The sequence below is a fragment of the Microcaecilia unicolor genome, chromosome 3 (assembly GCF_901765095.1).
Source record: "Microcaecilia unicolor chromosome 3, aMicUni1.1, whole genome shotgun sequence".
NCBI lineage: Eukaryota > Metazoa > Chordata > Amphibia > Gymnophiona > Siphonopidae > Microcaecilia > Microcaecilia unicolor.
The window spans coordinates 198,009,367-198,028,108 of NC_044033.1; the positions used below are offsets into that span (position 1 = coordinate 198,009,367).

The 18,742-nt window shown below is 43.8% G+C and overlaps 1 protein-coding gene across 1 annotated transcript in view; it reads left to right on the forward strand.

The window, feature by feature from the left end:
- LOC115464322 (potassium channel subfamily T member 2-like) overlaps positions 1-18,742 on the forward strand; it is a 197,227-nt gene that overhangs the window by 143,606 nt on the left and 34,879 nt on the right. The window contains exons 19-20 of the mRNA XM_030194710.1: positions 16,447-16,552; positions 17,894-18,066. Of these exons, the coding sequence (XP_030050570.1) occupies positions 16,447-16,552; positions 17,894-18,066 (279 nt within the window). The remainder of the gene's footprint in view (positions 1-16,446; positions 16,553-17,893; positions 18,067-18,742) is intronic.

Genomic DNA, 18,742 nt, shown 5'->3' on the forward strand with positions numbered 1-18,742 from the left:
TAGAGAAGGAACATAAGAGTAGCCATACTGGGTCAGACCAAGGGTCCATCTAGCCCAGTATCCTGTTTTCCAAACAGTGGCCAAGCCAGGTCACAAGTTCCTGGCAGAAACCCAAATAGTAGCAACATTCCATGTAGAACCCCAAAGAATAGCTAGATTCTGGAATCCTAAAGAGTGACAAGATTCCATGCAGAATCTCAAAGAGTAGCAACATTCCATGTAGAACCCCAAAGAATAGCAAGAGATTCTGGAATCCTAAAGAGTGACAAGATTCCATGCAGAATCTCAAAGAGTAGCAACATTCCATGTAGAACCCCGAAGAATAGCAAGATTCTGGAATCCTAAAGAGTGACAAGATTCCATGCAGAATCTCAAAGAGTAGCAACATTCCATGTAGAACCCAAAAGAATAGCAAGATTCTGGAATCCTAAAGAGTGACAAGATTCCATGCAGAATCTCAAAAAGTAGCAACAAATCCATACTACAAATCCCAGGGCAAGCAATTGCTTCCCCATGTCTGTCTCAATAGCAGACTATGGACTTTTCCTCCAGGAATTTGTCCAAACCTTTTTTAAACCCAGATGCGCTAACCGCTGTTACCACATCCTCCGGCTTGACTATTTGTTGAGTGAAAAGATTTCCTCCTATTTGTTTTAAAGGTATTTCCATCTAACTTCCTCGAGTGTCCCCTAGTCTTTGTGCTTTTTGAACGAGTAAAGGTAATCAATAGAAATAAAAGAAAATAAAACATGGAAAAGAAAACAAGATGATACCTTTTTTATTGGACATAACTTAATACATTTCTTGATTAGCTTTCGAAGGTTGCCCTTCTTCGTCAGATCGGAAATAAGCAAATGTTGGTAGATGACAGTATATATAAGTGAAACATCAAAGCTTTTCAGTGACAGTCTAACAGGATGCAGTTCAAAAGGTGAGAGACAGGAAGAGGGACAGGTGAGATATGCATGGAGACAGAAGGGTGTCAAAGCAGTACAATTTTATGGTTTATAATGGAATAGAAAACCCAGATCTTTTTTAAGTCCTGTCTGGTGGGTGTCAAAATATTTAATCATTCTGACTTCAACGGTCTTACGTTCCTGTATTGTTTTAAAGTTCCCTATTAAGATTCTTACCATGAAGTCACTGGTACAGTGTTCTGGATCTGTAAAGTGCTGCTGCCCCATAGGCGTGACATCTTTATTAGTACTGGCATTTTTCATATGGTGTCTATGTAAATTAAATCTCTTCTTTAGCATCTGACTGGTTTCTCCAATGTAGCAGCCTTTGTTGCATTTTTTACACTGAATGAGTAAAAAAATTGAAGGTGCAGAGAAGAAAAGGTGCAGAGAAGGGCGACGAAAATAATAAAGGGGATAGGACGACTTTCCTATGAAGAAAGGCTAAAGCGACTAGGGCTCTTCAGCTTGGAGAAAAGACAACTGAGGGGAGATATGATAGAGGTCTATAAAATAATGAGTGGAGTGGAACAGTTAGACATGAAGCGTCAGTTTACGCTTTCTAAAAATACTAGGACTAGGGGGCACGCGATGAAGCTACAAAGTAGTAAATTTAAAATGAATTAGAGAAAATTTTTCTTCACTCAATGTGTAATTAAACTCTGGAATTTGTTGCCAGAGGATGTGATAAATGTGGTTAGCTTAGCATAGTTTAAAAAAGGTTTGGACGACTTCCTAAAGGAAAAGTCCATAGACCATTATTTATTTATTTGTTGCATTTGTATCCCACGTTTTCCCACCTCTTTGCAGGCTCAATGTGGCTTACAATACATCATGGATACTGGAAATGAGAGGAGGAGGAGTGGCCTAGTGGTTAGGGTGGTGGACTCTGGTCCTGGGGAAGTGAGGAACTGAGTTCAATTCCCACTTCAGGCACAGCTCCTTGTGACTCTGGGCAAGTCACTTAACCCTCCATTGCCCCATGTAAGCCACATTGAACCTGCCATGAGTGGGAAAGCACAGGGTAACATAGTAACATAGTAGATGACGGCAGAAAAAGACCTGCATGGTCCATCCAGTCTGCCCAAGACAAACTCATATGTGTATACCTTACCTTGAATTTGTACCTGTCCTTTTCAGGGCACAGACCATATAAGTCTGCCCAGCAGTATTTCCCGCCTCCCAACCACCAGTCCCGCCTCCCATCACCGGCTCTGGTACAGACCGTATAAGTCTGCCCTCCCCTATCCTTGCCTCCCAACCACCACCCCCTCTTCCCCCCCACCTGCTCCGCCACCCAATTTCAGCTAAGCTTCTGAGGATCCATTCCTTCTGCACAGGATTCCTCTATGCATATCCCACGCATGTTTGAACTCCGTTACCGTTTTCATCTCCACCACCTCCCGCGGGAGGGCATTCCAAGCGTCTACCACCCTCTCTGTGAAAAAATACTTCCTGACATCTTTCCTGAGTCTGCCCCCCTTCAATCTCATTTCATGTCCTCTCGTTCTACCGCCTTCCCATCTCCAGAAAAGATTCGTTTGCGGATTAATACCTTTCAAATATTTGAACGTCTGTATCATATCACCCCTGTTCCTCCTTTCCTCCAGGGTGTACATGTTCAGGTCAGCAAGCCTCTCTTCATACGTCTTGGATGTAAATCCCATACCATCCTCGTAGCTTTTCTTTGCACCGCTTCCATTTTTTTAACATCCTTCGCAAGATACGGCCTCCAAAACTGAACACAATACTCCAGGTGGGGCCTCACCAACGTCTTATACAGGGGCATTAAAACCTCCTTTCTTCTGCTGGTCACTCCTCTCTCTATACAGCCTAGCAATCTTCTAGCTACGGCCACCGCCTTGTCGCACTGTTTTGTCGCCTTCAGGTCCTCAGATACTATCACCCCAAGATCCCTCTCCCCGTCCGTGCCTATCAGACTCTCCCCGCCTAACACATACGTCTCCCTTGGATTTCTACTCCCTAAGTGCATCACTTTGCATTTCTTCGCATTGAATTTTAATTGCCAAACGTTAGACCATTCTTCTAGCTTCTTCAGATACAAATGTAACAAAAAAAATATATATATACATTTGGTTTTACAGAAGGATTTTGGGTTACATGGTCATGAAATATAAGATAGTGGTATTGCAGAACACATTAACAAACATTAGGAAAACAGATAGTGGTATGGCATTAGACATTATAAGACATTAGACGCATTACAAAGTTTCTGGGTATGTTTGGAGATTTTTACATGTTTTGATCTTTGTGGTATATCTTTTCAAAGAGATGAGTCTTTAGTAATTTACAGAAGTTAGCCAGTTCATTGGTTGCTTTCAAATTGCGTGGTAACACGTTCCAGAGTTGTGTGCTCAAATAGGAGAAGGTAGAGGCGTGCATTAATTTGTATTTCAGACCTTTGCAGTTGGAAAAATTAAGATTAAGGAATGTTCGAGAAGATTTTTTTGCATTCCTGGGTGGCAGGTCTATTAGGTCTGACATGTAGGCTTGGGCATCTCCATGGATAATTTTATGAACTAGGGTGCATACTTTGAACGCGATTCGTTCTTTGAGTGGGAGCCAGTGTAGTTTCTCTCGTAGGGGTGTCGCACTTTCATATTTTGGTTTTCCGAATATTAGTCTGGCTGCCGTGTTCTGGGCTGTTTGGAGTTTTTTTGAGTATTTGTTCTTTACAGCTGGCGTAGAGTGAGTTGCAGTAGTCCAAATGACTGAGTACCAGTGATTGTACCAAGTTACGGAAGATGGTCCTTGGAAAAAATGATCTTACCCTTTTTAATTTCCACATTGAGTGAAACATCTTTTTGGTTATGTTATTCGTAGGACTCTCAAGTGTTAGGTGCCGATCGATTGTGACTCCTAGAATTTTTAGGGAGTCCGAGATTGGTAGATTTAGTTTTGGTGTGTTGATGGTGGTAAATTTGTCCATGTTGTGTTGCGAGGTAAGTACTAGGCATTGGGTTTTTTCTGCATTGAGTTTCAACTGAAATGCATCTGCCCAAGAATGCATTATATATAGACTTTGGTTGATTTCGTTGGAAATTTCATTTAGGTTTTGTTTGAATGGGATGAAGATCGTTACATCATCAGCGTATATGTATGGGTTGAGGTTTTGGTTCGATAGTAGTTTGGCCAAGGGTGTCATCATTAGGTTGAATATGGTCGGTGAGAGGGGGGATCCCTGTGGAACTCCGCATTCAGGTATCCATGTGGCTGATGTTGTCGAATTTGCTGTCACTTGATATGAGCGGGAAGTTAGGAACCCCTTGAACCAATTGAGAACTTTGCCTCCGATGCCGAAGTATTCGAGGATGTGTAATAATATTCCATGATCAACCATATCAAAGGCACTTGACATGTCGAATTGTAGAAGTAGTATGTTCTTGCCGGTTGCTATCATTTGTTTGAATTTGGTCATAAGCGTAACTAGTGCGGTTTCAGTACTGTGATTAGAGTGAAATCCTGACTGGGAGTCGTGTAGTATTGAGAACTTATATAGATACTCTGTGAGTTGTTTGGTCACCATCCCTTCTGTTATTTTGGTAATTAAGGGAATGGATGCTACTGGTCTATAGTTAGTTAATTCATTGGCATTTTTCTTTGCATCTTTAGGTATGGGGGTGAGTAGAATGTTTCCTTTCTCACTTGAGTAGAGAGGTGTGGTAGCCGTGTTAGTCCACTCTTAAAGGTTATCAATAGAAATGAAACAAAATAAAACATGGAAAAGAAAATAAGTTGATACCTTTTTTTATTGGACACAACTTAATACATTTCTTGATTAGCTTTCGAAGGTTGCCCTTCTTCGTCAGATCAGAAATAAGCAAATGTGGTAGTAGATAGAATATATAAGAGAAACATCAAAGCATTACTTTGACAGTCTGACAGAGTGGGAGGGTGGGGGTATGCATGGGGACATCAAAGCATTTCATTGATATTCTAACAGGATGGGTGTTGGTAGGTGAGAGGAGGGTAATAAACAGAGAAATAAACAGAGAAATACAAGTTTATGGTTTATAATGGGTTAGAAAACCCAGATCCTTATTAAGTCCTGTCTGTTGGGTGTTAAAATATTCAATCATTCTTATTTCAAAGGTCTTACGTTCCTGTATTGTTTTAAAATTACCTTTCAGTATTCTTACTGTGAAATCACTGGTGCAGTGTTCTGGTCTTATAAAGTGTTGGCCCACAGGGGTGGGGGCTTGACTGGCACCGGCTATTTTCAATCTGCACAGCCATCACATGAAAATAGCCGGTGCCAGTCAAGCCCCCACCCCTGTGGGCCAACACTTTACAAGACCAGAACACTGCACCAGTGATTTCACAGTAAGAATACTGAAAGGTAATTTTAAAACAATACAGGAACGTAAGCCCTTTGAAATAAGAATGACTGAATATTTTAACACCCAACAGACAGGACTAAATAAGGATCTGGGTTTTCTAACCCATTATAAACCATAAACTTGTATTTCTCTGTTTATTTCTCTGTTTATTACCCTCCTCTCACCTACCAACACCCATCCTGTTAGAATATCAATGAAATGCTTTGATGTCCCCATGCATACCCCCACCCTCCCACTCTGTCAGACTGTCAAAGTAATGATTTGATGTTTCTCTGATATATACTATCTACTACCACATTTGCTTATTTCCGATCTGACGAAGAAGGGCAACCTTCGAAAGCTAATCAAGAAATGTATTAAGTTATGTCCAATAAAAAAGGTATCATCTTATTTTCTTTTCCATGTTTTATTTTGTTTGACTTCTATTGATAACCTTTCTCACTTGGGAAGAGTCCATTTTGTAGCATAAAGTTCACGTGGTTCGTTAGGTCTGTTGTGAATTGTTGAGGGGCCGATTTCATAAGATTATTTGGGCATATATCTAATTTGCAGTGAGATTTGGCAAATCTTTTAAGCATTTGTGAGATGAGATCTTCTGCTAATATTTCGAATTCAGTCCAAATCCTGTCTGCTGGGTATACTCCGGGGTCTGGGTCTAGGCAGTCTAGGAGTGTAGTGTATTCGATGGGGCTAACAGGTATTTTGAGTCGCAATTGTATGATTTTCTCCTTGAAGAACTTCGCGAGGTCGTCAGCTCCTGGTGCATCTTTGCTGTTATTCGTGACTGGTGTGGTGTCTAACAATTTGTTCATGAGTTGGAAGAGTTTGTGTGTGTCTTTGTAATTTGGTCCAATTTCAGTTTTGTAGTATAGTCTTTTGCATTGTCTTATGGTATATTTATATTTCCTTTGGAGTTGTTTCCAAGCGTTGAGTGTGGGATTGTCTTTCTTTTTATTCCAAGCATGTTCTAATTTCCGAACCTGCGTTTTGAGTTTTTTCAGTTCTTCATTGAACCATGGCCTTGGGGAAAATCCACTATTTCTGGGATAAGCAGTATAGAATGTTTTGTACTTTTTTGGGATCTTGCCAGGTATTCGTGCCCTGGATTGGCCACTGTTGGAAACAGGATGCTGGGCTTGATGGACCTTTGGTCTGTCCCAGCATGGCAATACTTATGTACCAACTACTAATCTCTACAATCCCTTCTTCTCCCTTAGAGATCACATGTACTTGTCCCGAGCTTTCTTGAATTCAGATATAGTTTTTGTCTCCTCCACCACCACCCTTTCCAAGAAGTATTTTCTCTTGAGCCTGTCCTCTTTCACTTTCATCCTATGCCCCCTTATTCCAGAGCTTCATTTCAATTGAAAGAGATTAATCTCTTGTGTATTTATACCACAGAGATATTTCAATGTCTCTTCCATGTCTCCCCTTCTCCTGCCTTTCTTCCGAAGTATAAATATTGAGATAATAATAATAATAATAATTAACAAAAACAGATATAAATAAAATAAAAACATACCATCAATCCTCTCCCTGTACACTTTACAATCTATCTTGTCCTCTAATTCAGAAAAGAAATGAAAACCTACCTCTTAAAAAAATTCTGCAGCTAATCACAAAGATATTGTCGCCTTCCTTTCAAATCTATCTCTTCAAAAACTCTATACACGAACTATAGATGATGACTTAAGCTACAAAGTAGTAAATTTAAACGAATTGGAGAAAGTGTTTCTTCACTCAATGTGTAATTAAACTCTGGAATTCGTTGCCAGAGAATGTGATAAAGGTGGTTAGCTTAGTAGGGTTTAAAAAGGGTCTGGACAGCTTCCTAAAGGAAAAGTCCATAGACCATTATTAAATTGGACTTGGGAAAAATCCACTATTTCTGGGATAAGCAGCATAAAATGTTTTGTACTTTTTTGGGATCTAGCCAGGTATTTGTGCCCTGGATTGGCCACTGTTGGAAACAGGATGCTGGGCTTGATGGACCTTTGGTCTGTCCCAGTATGACAATACTTAAGTACTTATGTGGAAAACTACGAAGCAGATCAGTAGTAAATGTAAACAAGCTTTTTTAATAAAATAGCATATAGAGTATACTGCCCGACACAAGCCATGTTTCGCCCAGCAGGGCTGCGTCAGAGGATATAAAAATTAAATAAAACACAAATTAGAAACAAATATAGATAGAATAATATAAAACTAACAACAGCTGAAAGTACAATAACACCATGACAAGAAACATATATATATATATATATATATATATATATATATATATATATATATATATATATATATATATACTAGTAAAACATGCCCATTTCAGGCGCAAATGAAACGGGCGCCCCCGTTCACCCCTTCGGCGTTGTGAAGGCACTGCCCGCCATTGTTGCGGACCTCGTCAACGCACGCCAACGCCACCTTCAATGTGCTGAGTCGGTTGTGAAGCCACTGATGCCATTGCTCCGCCCTCGACGTCATCACGTTTGACGCGAGGGCGGGGCCCCAACACAGTGATTTCGGTGGCTTCACCACCACGAACCCTTCGAACCGGAAGTGCCCAGAGGAACTGACAGTGACGTCAGTGTCCTCAGAATGTTGAGGGTGAGTTTTATTATATAGGATATATATATATAATCATAAAAACTAAATCATATATATAAACGTATATTTCACAATAAAATGACATAAATTCGTGAATATATCGAACAAACTAAAAATAAACACAAAAAATAAAAACTAAAGAAGAGGTTTTTAGTTTTAGTTCAATATTCACAAATTTATGTCATTTTATTGTGAAATATACGTTTATATATATGATTTAGTTTTTATGATTATCTATATATGTTTCTTGTCATGGTGTTATTGTACTTTCAGCTGTTATTAGTTTTATATTATTCTATCTATATTTGTTTCTAATTTGTGTTTTATTTCATTTTTATATCCTCTGACGCAGCCCTGCTGGGCGAAACACGGCCTGTGTTGGGCAGTATACTCTATATGCTATTTTATTAATAAAGCTCGTTTACGTTTACTACTGATCTGCTTCGTTGTTTTCCTCTTTGCAGTTTGCAGATCATTTGCCTTGCTATTTTCTTGGATCCCCCACTTATGTACCAACTACTAATCTCTACAATCCCTTCCTCTCCCTCAGAGACTGGATAAGCCGTAAGGTCTTTATCTGTCATCATTTTCTCTGTTTTTATATTTCTATATTCTGAAAAGCAAACTGGCTGGGCGTGTCCTGAGAACATATCCAGGGTGAGGTGGTGATCGTAATGGAGGCGAGAATGTGTCTGGATAATAAATGATCTGGCACACATCTGTCAGTGACTGATGAGAATTTCGAGTGTTTAATTCATGCTGCCAGATCACCACCCCGATCATGGAATTTGAAGCATGGAAAGGTCACATCAGCTCTCTAGGCACTTCTGTGAGCTTACTAGCCCTGAGCAAATGATGCCTATTCCCCTCTGTGTGCTGAGGACGTCAAAAGACAGCACATGGGAGCAGGAAAAGGATTCTGGGAGGAATATGAGACACTTTTGACCCATCTCTTTGTGCTATTCTAGTCTTAAACTGACATAAGTACATAAGTATTGCCATACTGGGAAAGACCAAAGGTCCATCGAGCCCAGCATCCTGTTTCCAACAGAGGCCAATCCAGGTCACAAATAGCTGGCAAGATCCCAAAACAATACAAAACATTTTATGCTGCTTATCCCAGAAATAGTGGATTTTCCCCAAGTCCAATTTAATAATGGTCTATGGACTTTTCTTTTAAGGAAGCTGTCCAAACCTTTTTTAAACTCCGCTAAGCTAACTGCCTTTACCACATTCTCTGGCAATGAATTCCAGAGTTTAATTACATGTTGAGTGAAGAAAAATTTCTCTGATTCGTTTTAAATTTACTACATTGTAGCTTCATCGCATGCCCCCTAGTCCTAGTATTTTTGGAAAGCGTAAACAGATGCTTCACATCTACCCGTTCAACTCCACTCATTATTTTATAGACCTCTATCATATCTCCCCTCAGCCGCCTTTTCTCTAAGTTGAAGGGCCCTAGCTGCTTTAGCCTTTCCTCATAGGGAAGTTGTCCCATCCCCTTTATCATTTTCGCGCCCTTCTCTGCCCCTTTTCTAATTCCACTATATCTCTTTTTGAGATGCAGCGACCAGAATTGAACACAATATTCGAGGTGCGGTCGCACCATGGAGCGATACAAAGGCATTATAACATCCACATTTTTGTTTTCCATTCCTTTCCTAATAATACCTAACATTCTATTTGCTTTCTTAGCCGCAGCAGCACACTGAGCAGGTTTCAATGTATCATCATCGACGACACCTAGATCCTTTTCTTGGTCCGTGACTCCTAACGTGGAACCTTGCATGACGTAGCTATAATTCGGGTTCCTCTTTCCCACATGCATCACTTTGCACTTGCTCACATTAAACGTCATCTACCATTTAGACGCCCAGTCTCCCAGTCTTGTATGGTCCTCTTGTAATTTTTCACAATCCTCCCGCGATTTAATGACTTTGAATAACTTTGTGTCATAAGCAAATTTAATTACCTCACTAGTTACTCCCATCTCTAGGTCTTTTATAAATATGTTAAAAAGCAGCGGTCCCAGCACAGACCCCCTGGGGAACCCCACTAACTACCCTTCTCCATTGAGAATACTGACCATTTAACCCTACTCTCTGTTTTCTATCTTTTAACTAGTTTTTAATCCACAATAGAACACTACCCCATGACTCTCCAATTTCCTCTGGAGTCTTTCATGAGGTACTTTGTCAAATGCCTTCTGAAAATCCAGATACACAATATCAACCGGCTCCCCTTTATCCACGTTTGTTCACCCCTTTAAAGAAATATGTAGTAGATTGGTGAGTCAAGATTTCCCTTCACTAAATCCATGTTGACTTTGTCTCATTAATCAATGCTTTTGAATATGCTCTGTAATTTTGTTCTTAATAATAGTCTCTACCATTTTGCCCGTCACCGACGTCAGACTCACTGGTCTATAATTTCCCGGATCTCCTCTGGAACCTTTTAAAACAAATCAGCGTTACATTGGCCACCCTCCAATCTTCCGGTACCACGCTCAATTTTAAGGATAAATTACATATTTCTAACAATAGCTCTGCAAGCTCATTTTTCAGTTCTATCAGTACCAGTGGCGTAGCTAAGGGTGGGCCTAGATGGGCACAGGCCCACCCATTCTTGCCTCAGGCCCACCCAGTCAGCAGCCCATGTGGCCCCCAAAACTCTTCAGTGGTGGCACCTCACTACTCTCTCTCCCTCTTCTCCACTCGTGGCCTGGCATCTGCTCATCTTTCTCTGGAACCCCCTCTCCTGGTCAACCTCAGAGCTACTGCCGGCGGCTATGCCGGCGGCTATTCCTACAGGCATCGTGTGCCGGCCCTGCAGGCATCTCTCTATCATGTCCTGCCCTTAATGATGTCACTTCTTGTTTTTTTTGGTGGGGACGTGGTAGAGAGAAGCCTGCAGGGCTGGCGCAGGTTGACTATAGGAATTGCAAAGGGCAACGGCTCTGAGGTAGAACCGGGGGAGAGGGTTCAGAGAAACGGGCAGATGTCAGGTCATTAAAAAAAAACCAAAACTATATTGTATGTATATAGAGGGGTAAAATGGCAGGTCTGCCTACGCCCCTGATCAGTACTCTGGGATGAATACCATCCGGTCCAGGAGATTTGCTACTCTTCAGTTTGTAGAACTGCCCCATTACATCCTCCAGCCGTTCTAAGTTAGATCTCGATGCACTGAGCACTGCGTTAGAACAATGCTAAGCTCCAGTGTGTGCTAAAAAGGTGTTTTTTTTTTTTTACTCCTGATGCAGTAAACTATTGGCTGCCAAATTACCACTGCATTAAAAAGTGTGCAGTCAGCAAAGCACAGCAAACACCGTTGCAGTAATTGGATCAGTTTGCTGCATGGCAAGGAGAATATCTCCCTACCCGTCAATGCATGAGCAGGGACAGGGCCAGTCTTAGCAATTGTGGGGTCCTGTGCAGACCAGTTCAGTGGGCCCCCCCCCCACCCGTGCACCCCCTCCCTTGTCTGCACACCCCCTGCCCGTCACCATAAGCCATAATTTATCAGAGTTTAAAAGGAGCTCTCAGAACCCCACCTCACCCCGTACCTTGATGTGCATCCACCACGTTTCAGTAGAGAGCAGCAGCGATTTTCATATCCCATCAGCTGCCGAGCCCAGAACCTCCTCACTGCTGCATCCTGCCCTTGCGGAAGCAGGAAGTGACTACAAAAGGGGGCGGGATGCAGCAGCGAGGAGGCTCTGGGCTCGGCAGCAGACGGGATATGAAAATCGCTGCCACTGCCTGATGCTTTCTACTGAAATGTGGATGCACATTAAGGTACGGAGGTGTTTCGAGACAGAAGGACAGACGTGCCAGAGATGCAGGGCCCCTAGGAGCACGGCACCCCTGTCGCCTCTGCCTAAGACCGGCCCTGAGCAGGGATTGAGTCATACAAACCAGAAGGGAGACATAAAAAAAGCCAAGCGGGACTACGACTCCTGTCCCCTACCCCCAATTCAAAAAAAGCCCTGGTTTCCCCTTAAACTTTTCTCTCCCACTTTGCCCCTCTATCCTTTCTCACAACAAAATACACTGGGAACTCAGGTTGACCCCTTTGATACCTCAGACCTCCTTCGACTCCCCTAGAAACTTCCCTGCTCACCTCCAGTGCTGGGAGTCAGGAGTGATGCCCCACTTGCCCCTGTCCCCATGCTGCCATCTTGAAAAACAGCAGCACCTAATGCCCACATAGTGCATCTCAGATTCTTGGGGGGGGGCATTGGGGGGTTAATGTGAGCCCCCTGTATATTTTTTTTGTGAGGGGGAAGGAAAGGAGGGAGAGGATGCAAGGGGCCACTTTAGACAAAAAATCCATTCTTGTTCCCGCTGAAGTAACCCCTTCCGAAAATCACCTCCTCTTTTGAAAGGATAAACTTGTTGTAACACCACACATCTCAAATCCTCAAAAACATGATGGTGTACAGTGCAATGAACTGCTAGGGGTAAATTGGTTTTAGATACACAGACAGATGGGGCAGTAGAGAGAAAGATAACAGGCTATATATACTGTAATGATGGGTTACATCTTTTTGCGACAGGAGAAAGGATCCTCGGGGGAAAATTCAGACAGTATGTTTCTAGACTTTTAAACTAGAGGGTGGGAGTGACACAAGGAAGCAAAGAAATTCAGAAAGTCGCCCCAGGAAAAACCTGACGGCAGTGGGGAAGGTAATGTTTAAACAGAAAATCATCTAAACTCACGTAGGGGCTCATTGTCGAAAGTGGTACAAAGCAGCAGATGGACTTTTTTTTTTGTCCAAAATATCAAAATCACTATTTTCCAAACCCATTTTAAAGATGTTTTTCTATCAAATCAAGTTTGTCTGCAGTGCATCCAAATTACAAGGGGGCTTGTCAGGGGCGGGATTTGGGTGTTTCCAAAACTCAGACATTTTCCTGCCATAATGGAACAAAGCAAAAACGTCTGGGGTTAAAAGTTAGATGTTTGGGCTAGACCTGTTTCAATCACAACTAAGTCACAAAAAGCTGCTCTAAATGACCAGATGACCACTGGAGGGATCAAGGCATGACCCCCCTCTTACTCCCCCAGTGATCACTGACCGCCTACCCCCCCCCCCCCCCAAAGATGTGAAAGAAACAGTACATACCAGAGTCTATGACACCTTCAGATGTTATGGCCAATCCTATTAGAGCAGCAATCGGGTCCCTGGAGTAGCCTAGTGGTCAGTGCAGTGGACAGTAGAGAAGAAAACCTAGGTCCATATCCCACTCTAACTGGTATGCCCACCAAAAACCTACTGTACCCACATATAGGTGATACCTGCAGGCATAAGGGCTATTGTAGTGGTGTACAGTTGGATAGAGTAGGTTTTTGGTAGGTTTTGGAGGGCTCCCCATACCATATAAGGGGGTAACGGTGAGATGTGTACCTGGGAGCTTTTATGTGAAGTCCACTGCATTGATCCTGGGGTGTCCCACTGCTCTGCTGGGATGTCTGTGTAGCCAGTCCACCATGAATGCTACCCCCTCCCCCCCCCCCCAGGCATCCCTATGGCTTGTTTTTCTGTGTTTTTCCCTTGGACTTTTTTTTTTCTTTTCAAAAACAGTCACAAAATAAAACCACACTGGGCACAAAATGTTTAAGAAATGGCCATTTTCAAAACAAAAAGATAGACCTTTTTTCTGGTTCCAAAATGGCTATGTTCGCCACTTGATTTTTGGATGATTTTGGCAAAACATCCAACATCGGATTTAGATGTCATATCGGAAATGCCCCTTTTAATAACACATGGAAAGCAATGAGCACAAATGCTCGTAGTCTATGTAAAAAGGTTCAAGATTTGCAAGCCTTGATGTTTGAGGAAGACTTGGATACCGTTACTATTACAAAGACATGATTCAATGCAACCCTACCGGGCTATAAATCTTTTTAGGAAGGATAGGGAGGGCCGAAGAGGTGGAGGCGTGATACTGTATGTGAAAAATAATATCAGAGCAGCTGAATGTACAGAACCTGGGGAAAGGAAAAAGATGGAACCTGTATCCACATGGGGGTTATCTACAGACCTCCGGCACAAATGGAGAAACTGGAGAAGGATCTGATTGAAGATATCCATAAGCTTGGAATGAAAGGCGAGGCACTGTTACTGGAAGGTTTCAACTTGCCTGATGTGGACCGGAACGTCTCGCCGGCAGAATCACAAAGAAGCTGAGAGATTGTGGATGCCTGTCAATGGTGCTTTGCTCAGACAACTGGTGACAGAACTCACGAGGGAAGGGTCGATGCTGGATCTAGTTCTTACGAATGGAGGAAGTGTTTCCAATGCCATCTAGGTAACAGTGATCATCACATCAGTGGCGTTCCTTGGTTGGTTGCCACCCGGAACGGATTGCCACTGCACACACACACCCCTCCCGGGTTCAGCGTCGTCTGTCGTCCTCCCCGGGTGCAGCACGACCTCCCCTGGGTGAAGTGTCCCCCCCCCCCCCGGAGCATCACCTCCAAGCCCTGCAGCATCGTCTGTCGTCCCCTCTGGGTGCAGCACGACCCCCCCGCCAGGTGCAGTGTCCCCCCCCCGGAGCATCACCTCCAAGCACCCCCTCCCGAGTGTAGCGTCATCTGTCATCCCCCCCGGGTGCAGCACGACCCCCCCCCCCGGGTGCAGTGTCCCCCCCTGGAGCATCACCTCCAAGCCCCCCCTCCCCAGGTGCATTCTTCTTACCTGCTGGGGTGCTGGGAGCACAGGAAGTAACAGCAGAGGGAGCAGGGAACCAGTGGAGCAGACAGCCACGCAGCTGCTCCCTGCACCCCTACTGCAGTGTGCACCCGGGGCGGATCGCCCCCACTGCCCCACATGATATGGTTTGATATAAGAGCAAAAGCAGAGTGCAGACACATAAAACTCAAAGTACTGGATTTCAGACATGCTGATTTTGGTAAAATGAGGGAATACCTGAAGAAGGAGCTGACGGCATGGGTAGGCATAGGAGAAGTGGAAGGGCAGTGCTCCAGGCTGAAAGCTGCTATAAATATGGCAACTGATCTTTATACAAGGAAAGTAAGCAGAAACAAGAGAAACAGGAAGTCTATATGGTTCTCCAAAGAAGTGGCCGAAAAAATAAGGGCGAAAGAGGCTTTGTTCAAGAAGTACAGAAGATTGCAACAAGAGGATCATGGAAAAGATTACCGGATTAAACTCAAAGAAGCGAAGAGGGAAATATGGCTAGCGGAAGCGCAGGCGGGAGAAAAAAATGGCTAAAGATGCAAAGAGAGGTGACAAGACCTTTTTCAGATATAATGGGGAAAGGAGAAAAGCTAGGAATGGAATTGGAAGCCAGAAAGAGGCTGAGAATAGCTATGTGGAGAGTGAAGAGGATAAAGCGAACCAGTGAGCAGTCGGGTTTTAGGATACCCACAATGAATATTCACGAGAGAGATTTGTATGCAGTGAAGGCTTCCATGACTTCAGTAGTTGGTAGAACAAGGCCGGTGCCGGGCAGACTTGTACGATCTGTGCCCTGAAAAAGACAAGGACAAAACAAGATCAAGTAGTATCACATCATACCCTATGCAATGAGTTTATCTTGTTGGGCAGACGGGATGGACCGTACAGGTCTTTATCTACTATGTTACTATGATGGATTCTTGGCAGACTATTAGCAGCATGGTTTCCCTTTGCCTTCCCTGGCCATCTTTACCCTCAAACCGGCTTAGCCTACGTACTCATCGACCAGCTGAGTGATGGTTTCTTGGCAAACTGTTAGCAGAGCGATTTTGCCTATTGCCTTCCTCAGTCACCTTTACACCCCCAGCTAAGGCTGGGTACTCATTTACTGATCAAAAGTAGTTGGATGGCTGAGTTGGCCAGAAGCCCAGCTACCTGTCAGAAATCTCGCATTAGCGTGGGACTTGAATTCAGGAAGGAAAGCAACAAGAAGCCTCATCTGACAGAAGTAAACAGAAATGACAAACTGAGAAGCTAAAGATGGGGAAAGAAAGGGAAGGAAGAGAACATGAAACCTTTGATTTCCTGCCAATCACCTTTTCCCTGCAGTGGTGTCAAAATCCAGGATCTCTAGCATGACAACCCTCATCTATAATCCGCCTCACCCTCTCCCCACTATGCTTTCAGGATGCCGAGTCTGTGGCAATATAATTCCTGCTGGCACAGACTCGATCATGCCACACAAAGTCAGTGTCACAGAAAAATGTTCCTGGTGTACACCCTGCCCCCACCCCTGGTTAGTAGTTCACAGGATTGAAGATTTGGTACACACGAACAAGAAGAACAGACTTCACTGGTCTCTTTTTCCTGCTTGGACAGGCTCCCATCAACTCTGGCATATGTATACAGTAGCTAAAGTCTGTTTATTTCCCCCACCTCCACCTCCCCAATTCATTCATTCATTTAGGTCAGAGGAATAGAATCAATCTCATCTCATACATTAGTACGTGGGGCATGGGGAAGCCTGGCAGGGTCTTGTGTTTTGGCTGTGCGTGGGGCACTGGTTTAAACCCATTCTCTGTTCCTTTTTCAGCTGGGTAAAAGGCTACCCCACCAACACTCCCTATATTGGCAGCTCGCCGACCCTCTGCCACCTTGTGCAGGAGAAGATTCCGTTCTGTTGTCTGAGGCTCGACAAGGTAAAACCTTGTCTCTGGGACCCAAATGTCATCCTGTCCCTGTACTTGGATGGGTGCCTCTTGTCAGATAATTACTAGAACAACTTGCAGTGTCGGAGCAAAACCATGTAAATCAATACTATGCAAACTAACTCCAACGTAAATTCATTAGTGTTGAATTGGTATAACAGAGAAAAGCCCTCAGAAACCGCTGGCAAACTGCCTACGGTTTGGTGCATGGTTATATATTGCTCAAATTATAACTCACACAGCGTTTCTATCACTGGGCAAAAAACTCTGTCAACCCTGGGCTAAATTATTTTAAAGAAGCCTCAACAAAATGTGTTAACTGATAGCAGTAGTTTTAGAGAAACAGGCCCCACTAATAGCCTGAATCAATTCAGCATAAAAAAGAAAAGGACTTAGCTTAAACTGAATTCAAGCACTCTTCATTATCCGTTCTACGGAGATCACCGTTTCACCTAAGACCACGGCTTCATCAGGAACGGAGTGCTCATTATACGCTGAAATTGAGTTGAAGGCGTAAATTATAATTTGAGCAATATATAACCACGCACCAAACCGTAGGCAGTTTGCCAGCGGTTTCTGAGGGCTTTTCTCTGTTATACCAATTCAACACTAATGAATTTACGTTGGAGTTAGTTTGCATAGTATGGGTGCCTCTTGTCCCTGGCACTGGAGATCACTTCAGCCTTTGCTCCTATCCCTATGGGTCCCCCCCTGTCTTCACCAAGCAAGCAAGAGGGTCTTTCCAGAGGCTGAACTGCCTGTCACATCCTTCCTCCCCTTCCCAAAGCACACCCTTATCAAGAAAATGTGGCCACTGTAGGTAAGACCCCCAAACTGTACTATTATTGGGAGGAGGTGGCGGGCAGAAGGGGAAGAGGCGGGACGGTGCAGGACCTGACACTTTGCGATCACCAGCCAGACCCTTCCCAGGCTGTCTCAGCACTGGTGTGTGGTTCTTTCTATCCATGGGAGCAAGCCCAGGGCAGGACCTCAGGTACCCCTGGGAGCAAGTCCAGGAGACAGACTCAGCAGTCCATCATTTTCCTAATGTATAAACTAATGTATTGAGAGGACATAAGCACAAGGGAATCCACATGATTACAATCTCCCTTCCTCACAGAGCTTATTGTGCCAGATTGTATCCAGAAAAGTTAAGGTGAAGGTCAAATGGGGAGATTAAGGGTTTGCTGAAGGTTATAGTACAAGTGATAGGGGGGGGGGGGTCCAGGCTGGAGCCGAGACCACTGTGCTATATTGTCGGGAGTCTGCGAGTGATGTGAATATGTCCCCTCAGTGCTCTCTCCTTTCCTTCCCCCCCTCCCCCCACCTCAGGGCTGCCATCACTACCAATTCGAGGATGCTCGGGCGTATCACTTCAAGAACAAGATTATCATTGTGTCGGCAGAAAGAGCTGGGAACGGCCTGTACAACTTCATTGTCCCACTACGGGCATATTACCGGCCCAAGAAGGAGCTGAATCCCATTATTCTACTCCTGGAAAACATGTAAGAGTGCGAGAACCCCCTCCCCTAATACACCCACATCTCACTGCCCAGTACTGTGAAGGTAAAATTGAGCCACAGGATACCAAGAGGGCTGGAATTGTTACAGGGTACCAAGAAAGTACAGGGGAACAACTTTTTGCAGGGTACTGACAGGGTACATGGGGTGTAATTTTTACAGGGTGTTAAGGGGGTGCAGGGGGTGTGGTTTTTATAGGGTGCTGAGGGGGGTACAAGGGGTATAAAATTTACAGGGTGCTAAGAGGGTACACAGGGTTGCGGGGGGGGGGTGATTTTTACAGGGTATTGAGGGGGTGTCATTTTTATAGCATTCTGATGGGGTGTGAGTTTTGCAGGGTGTTAAGGGGGTATGATTTTAACAGGATGCTGAGGGGGTGTTATTTTTACTGGGTGTTGAGAGGGTGTTATTTTTACAAGGTTCTGATGGGGTGTTATTTTTACAGGGTGCTCAGGGGGTGTCATTTTTACAGGGTGTTAAGGGGTGCAGGGGGTGTGGTTTTTATAGGGTGCTGAGGGGGTACAAGGGGTATAAAATTTACAGGGTGCTGAGAGGGTACACAGGGTTGCAGAGGACGTTATTTTTACAGGGTTCTGATGGGGTGTTATTTTTACATGGTGCTCAGGGGTGTCATTTTTACAGGGTGTTAAGGGGGGGTTC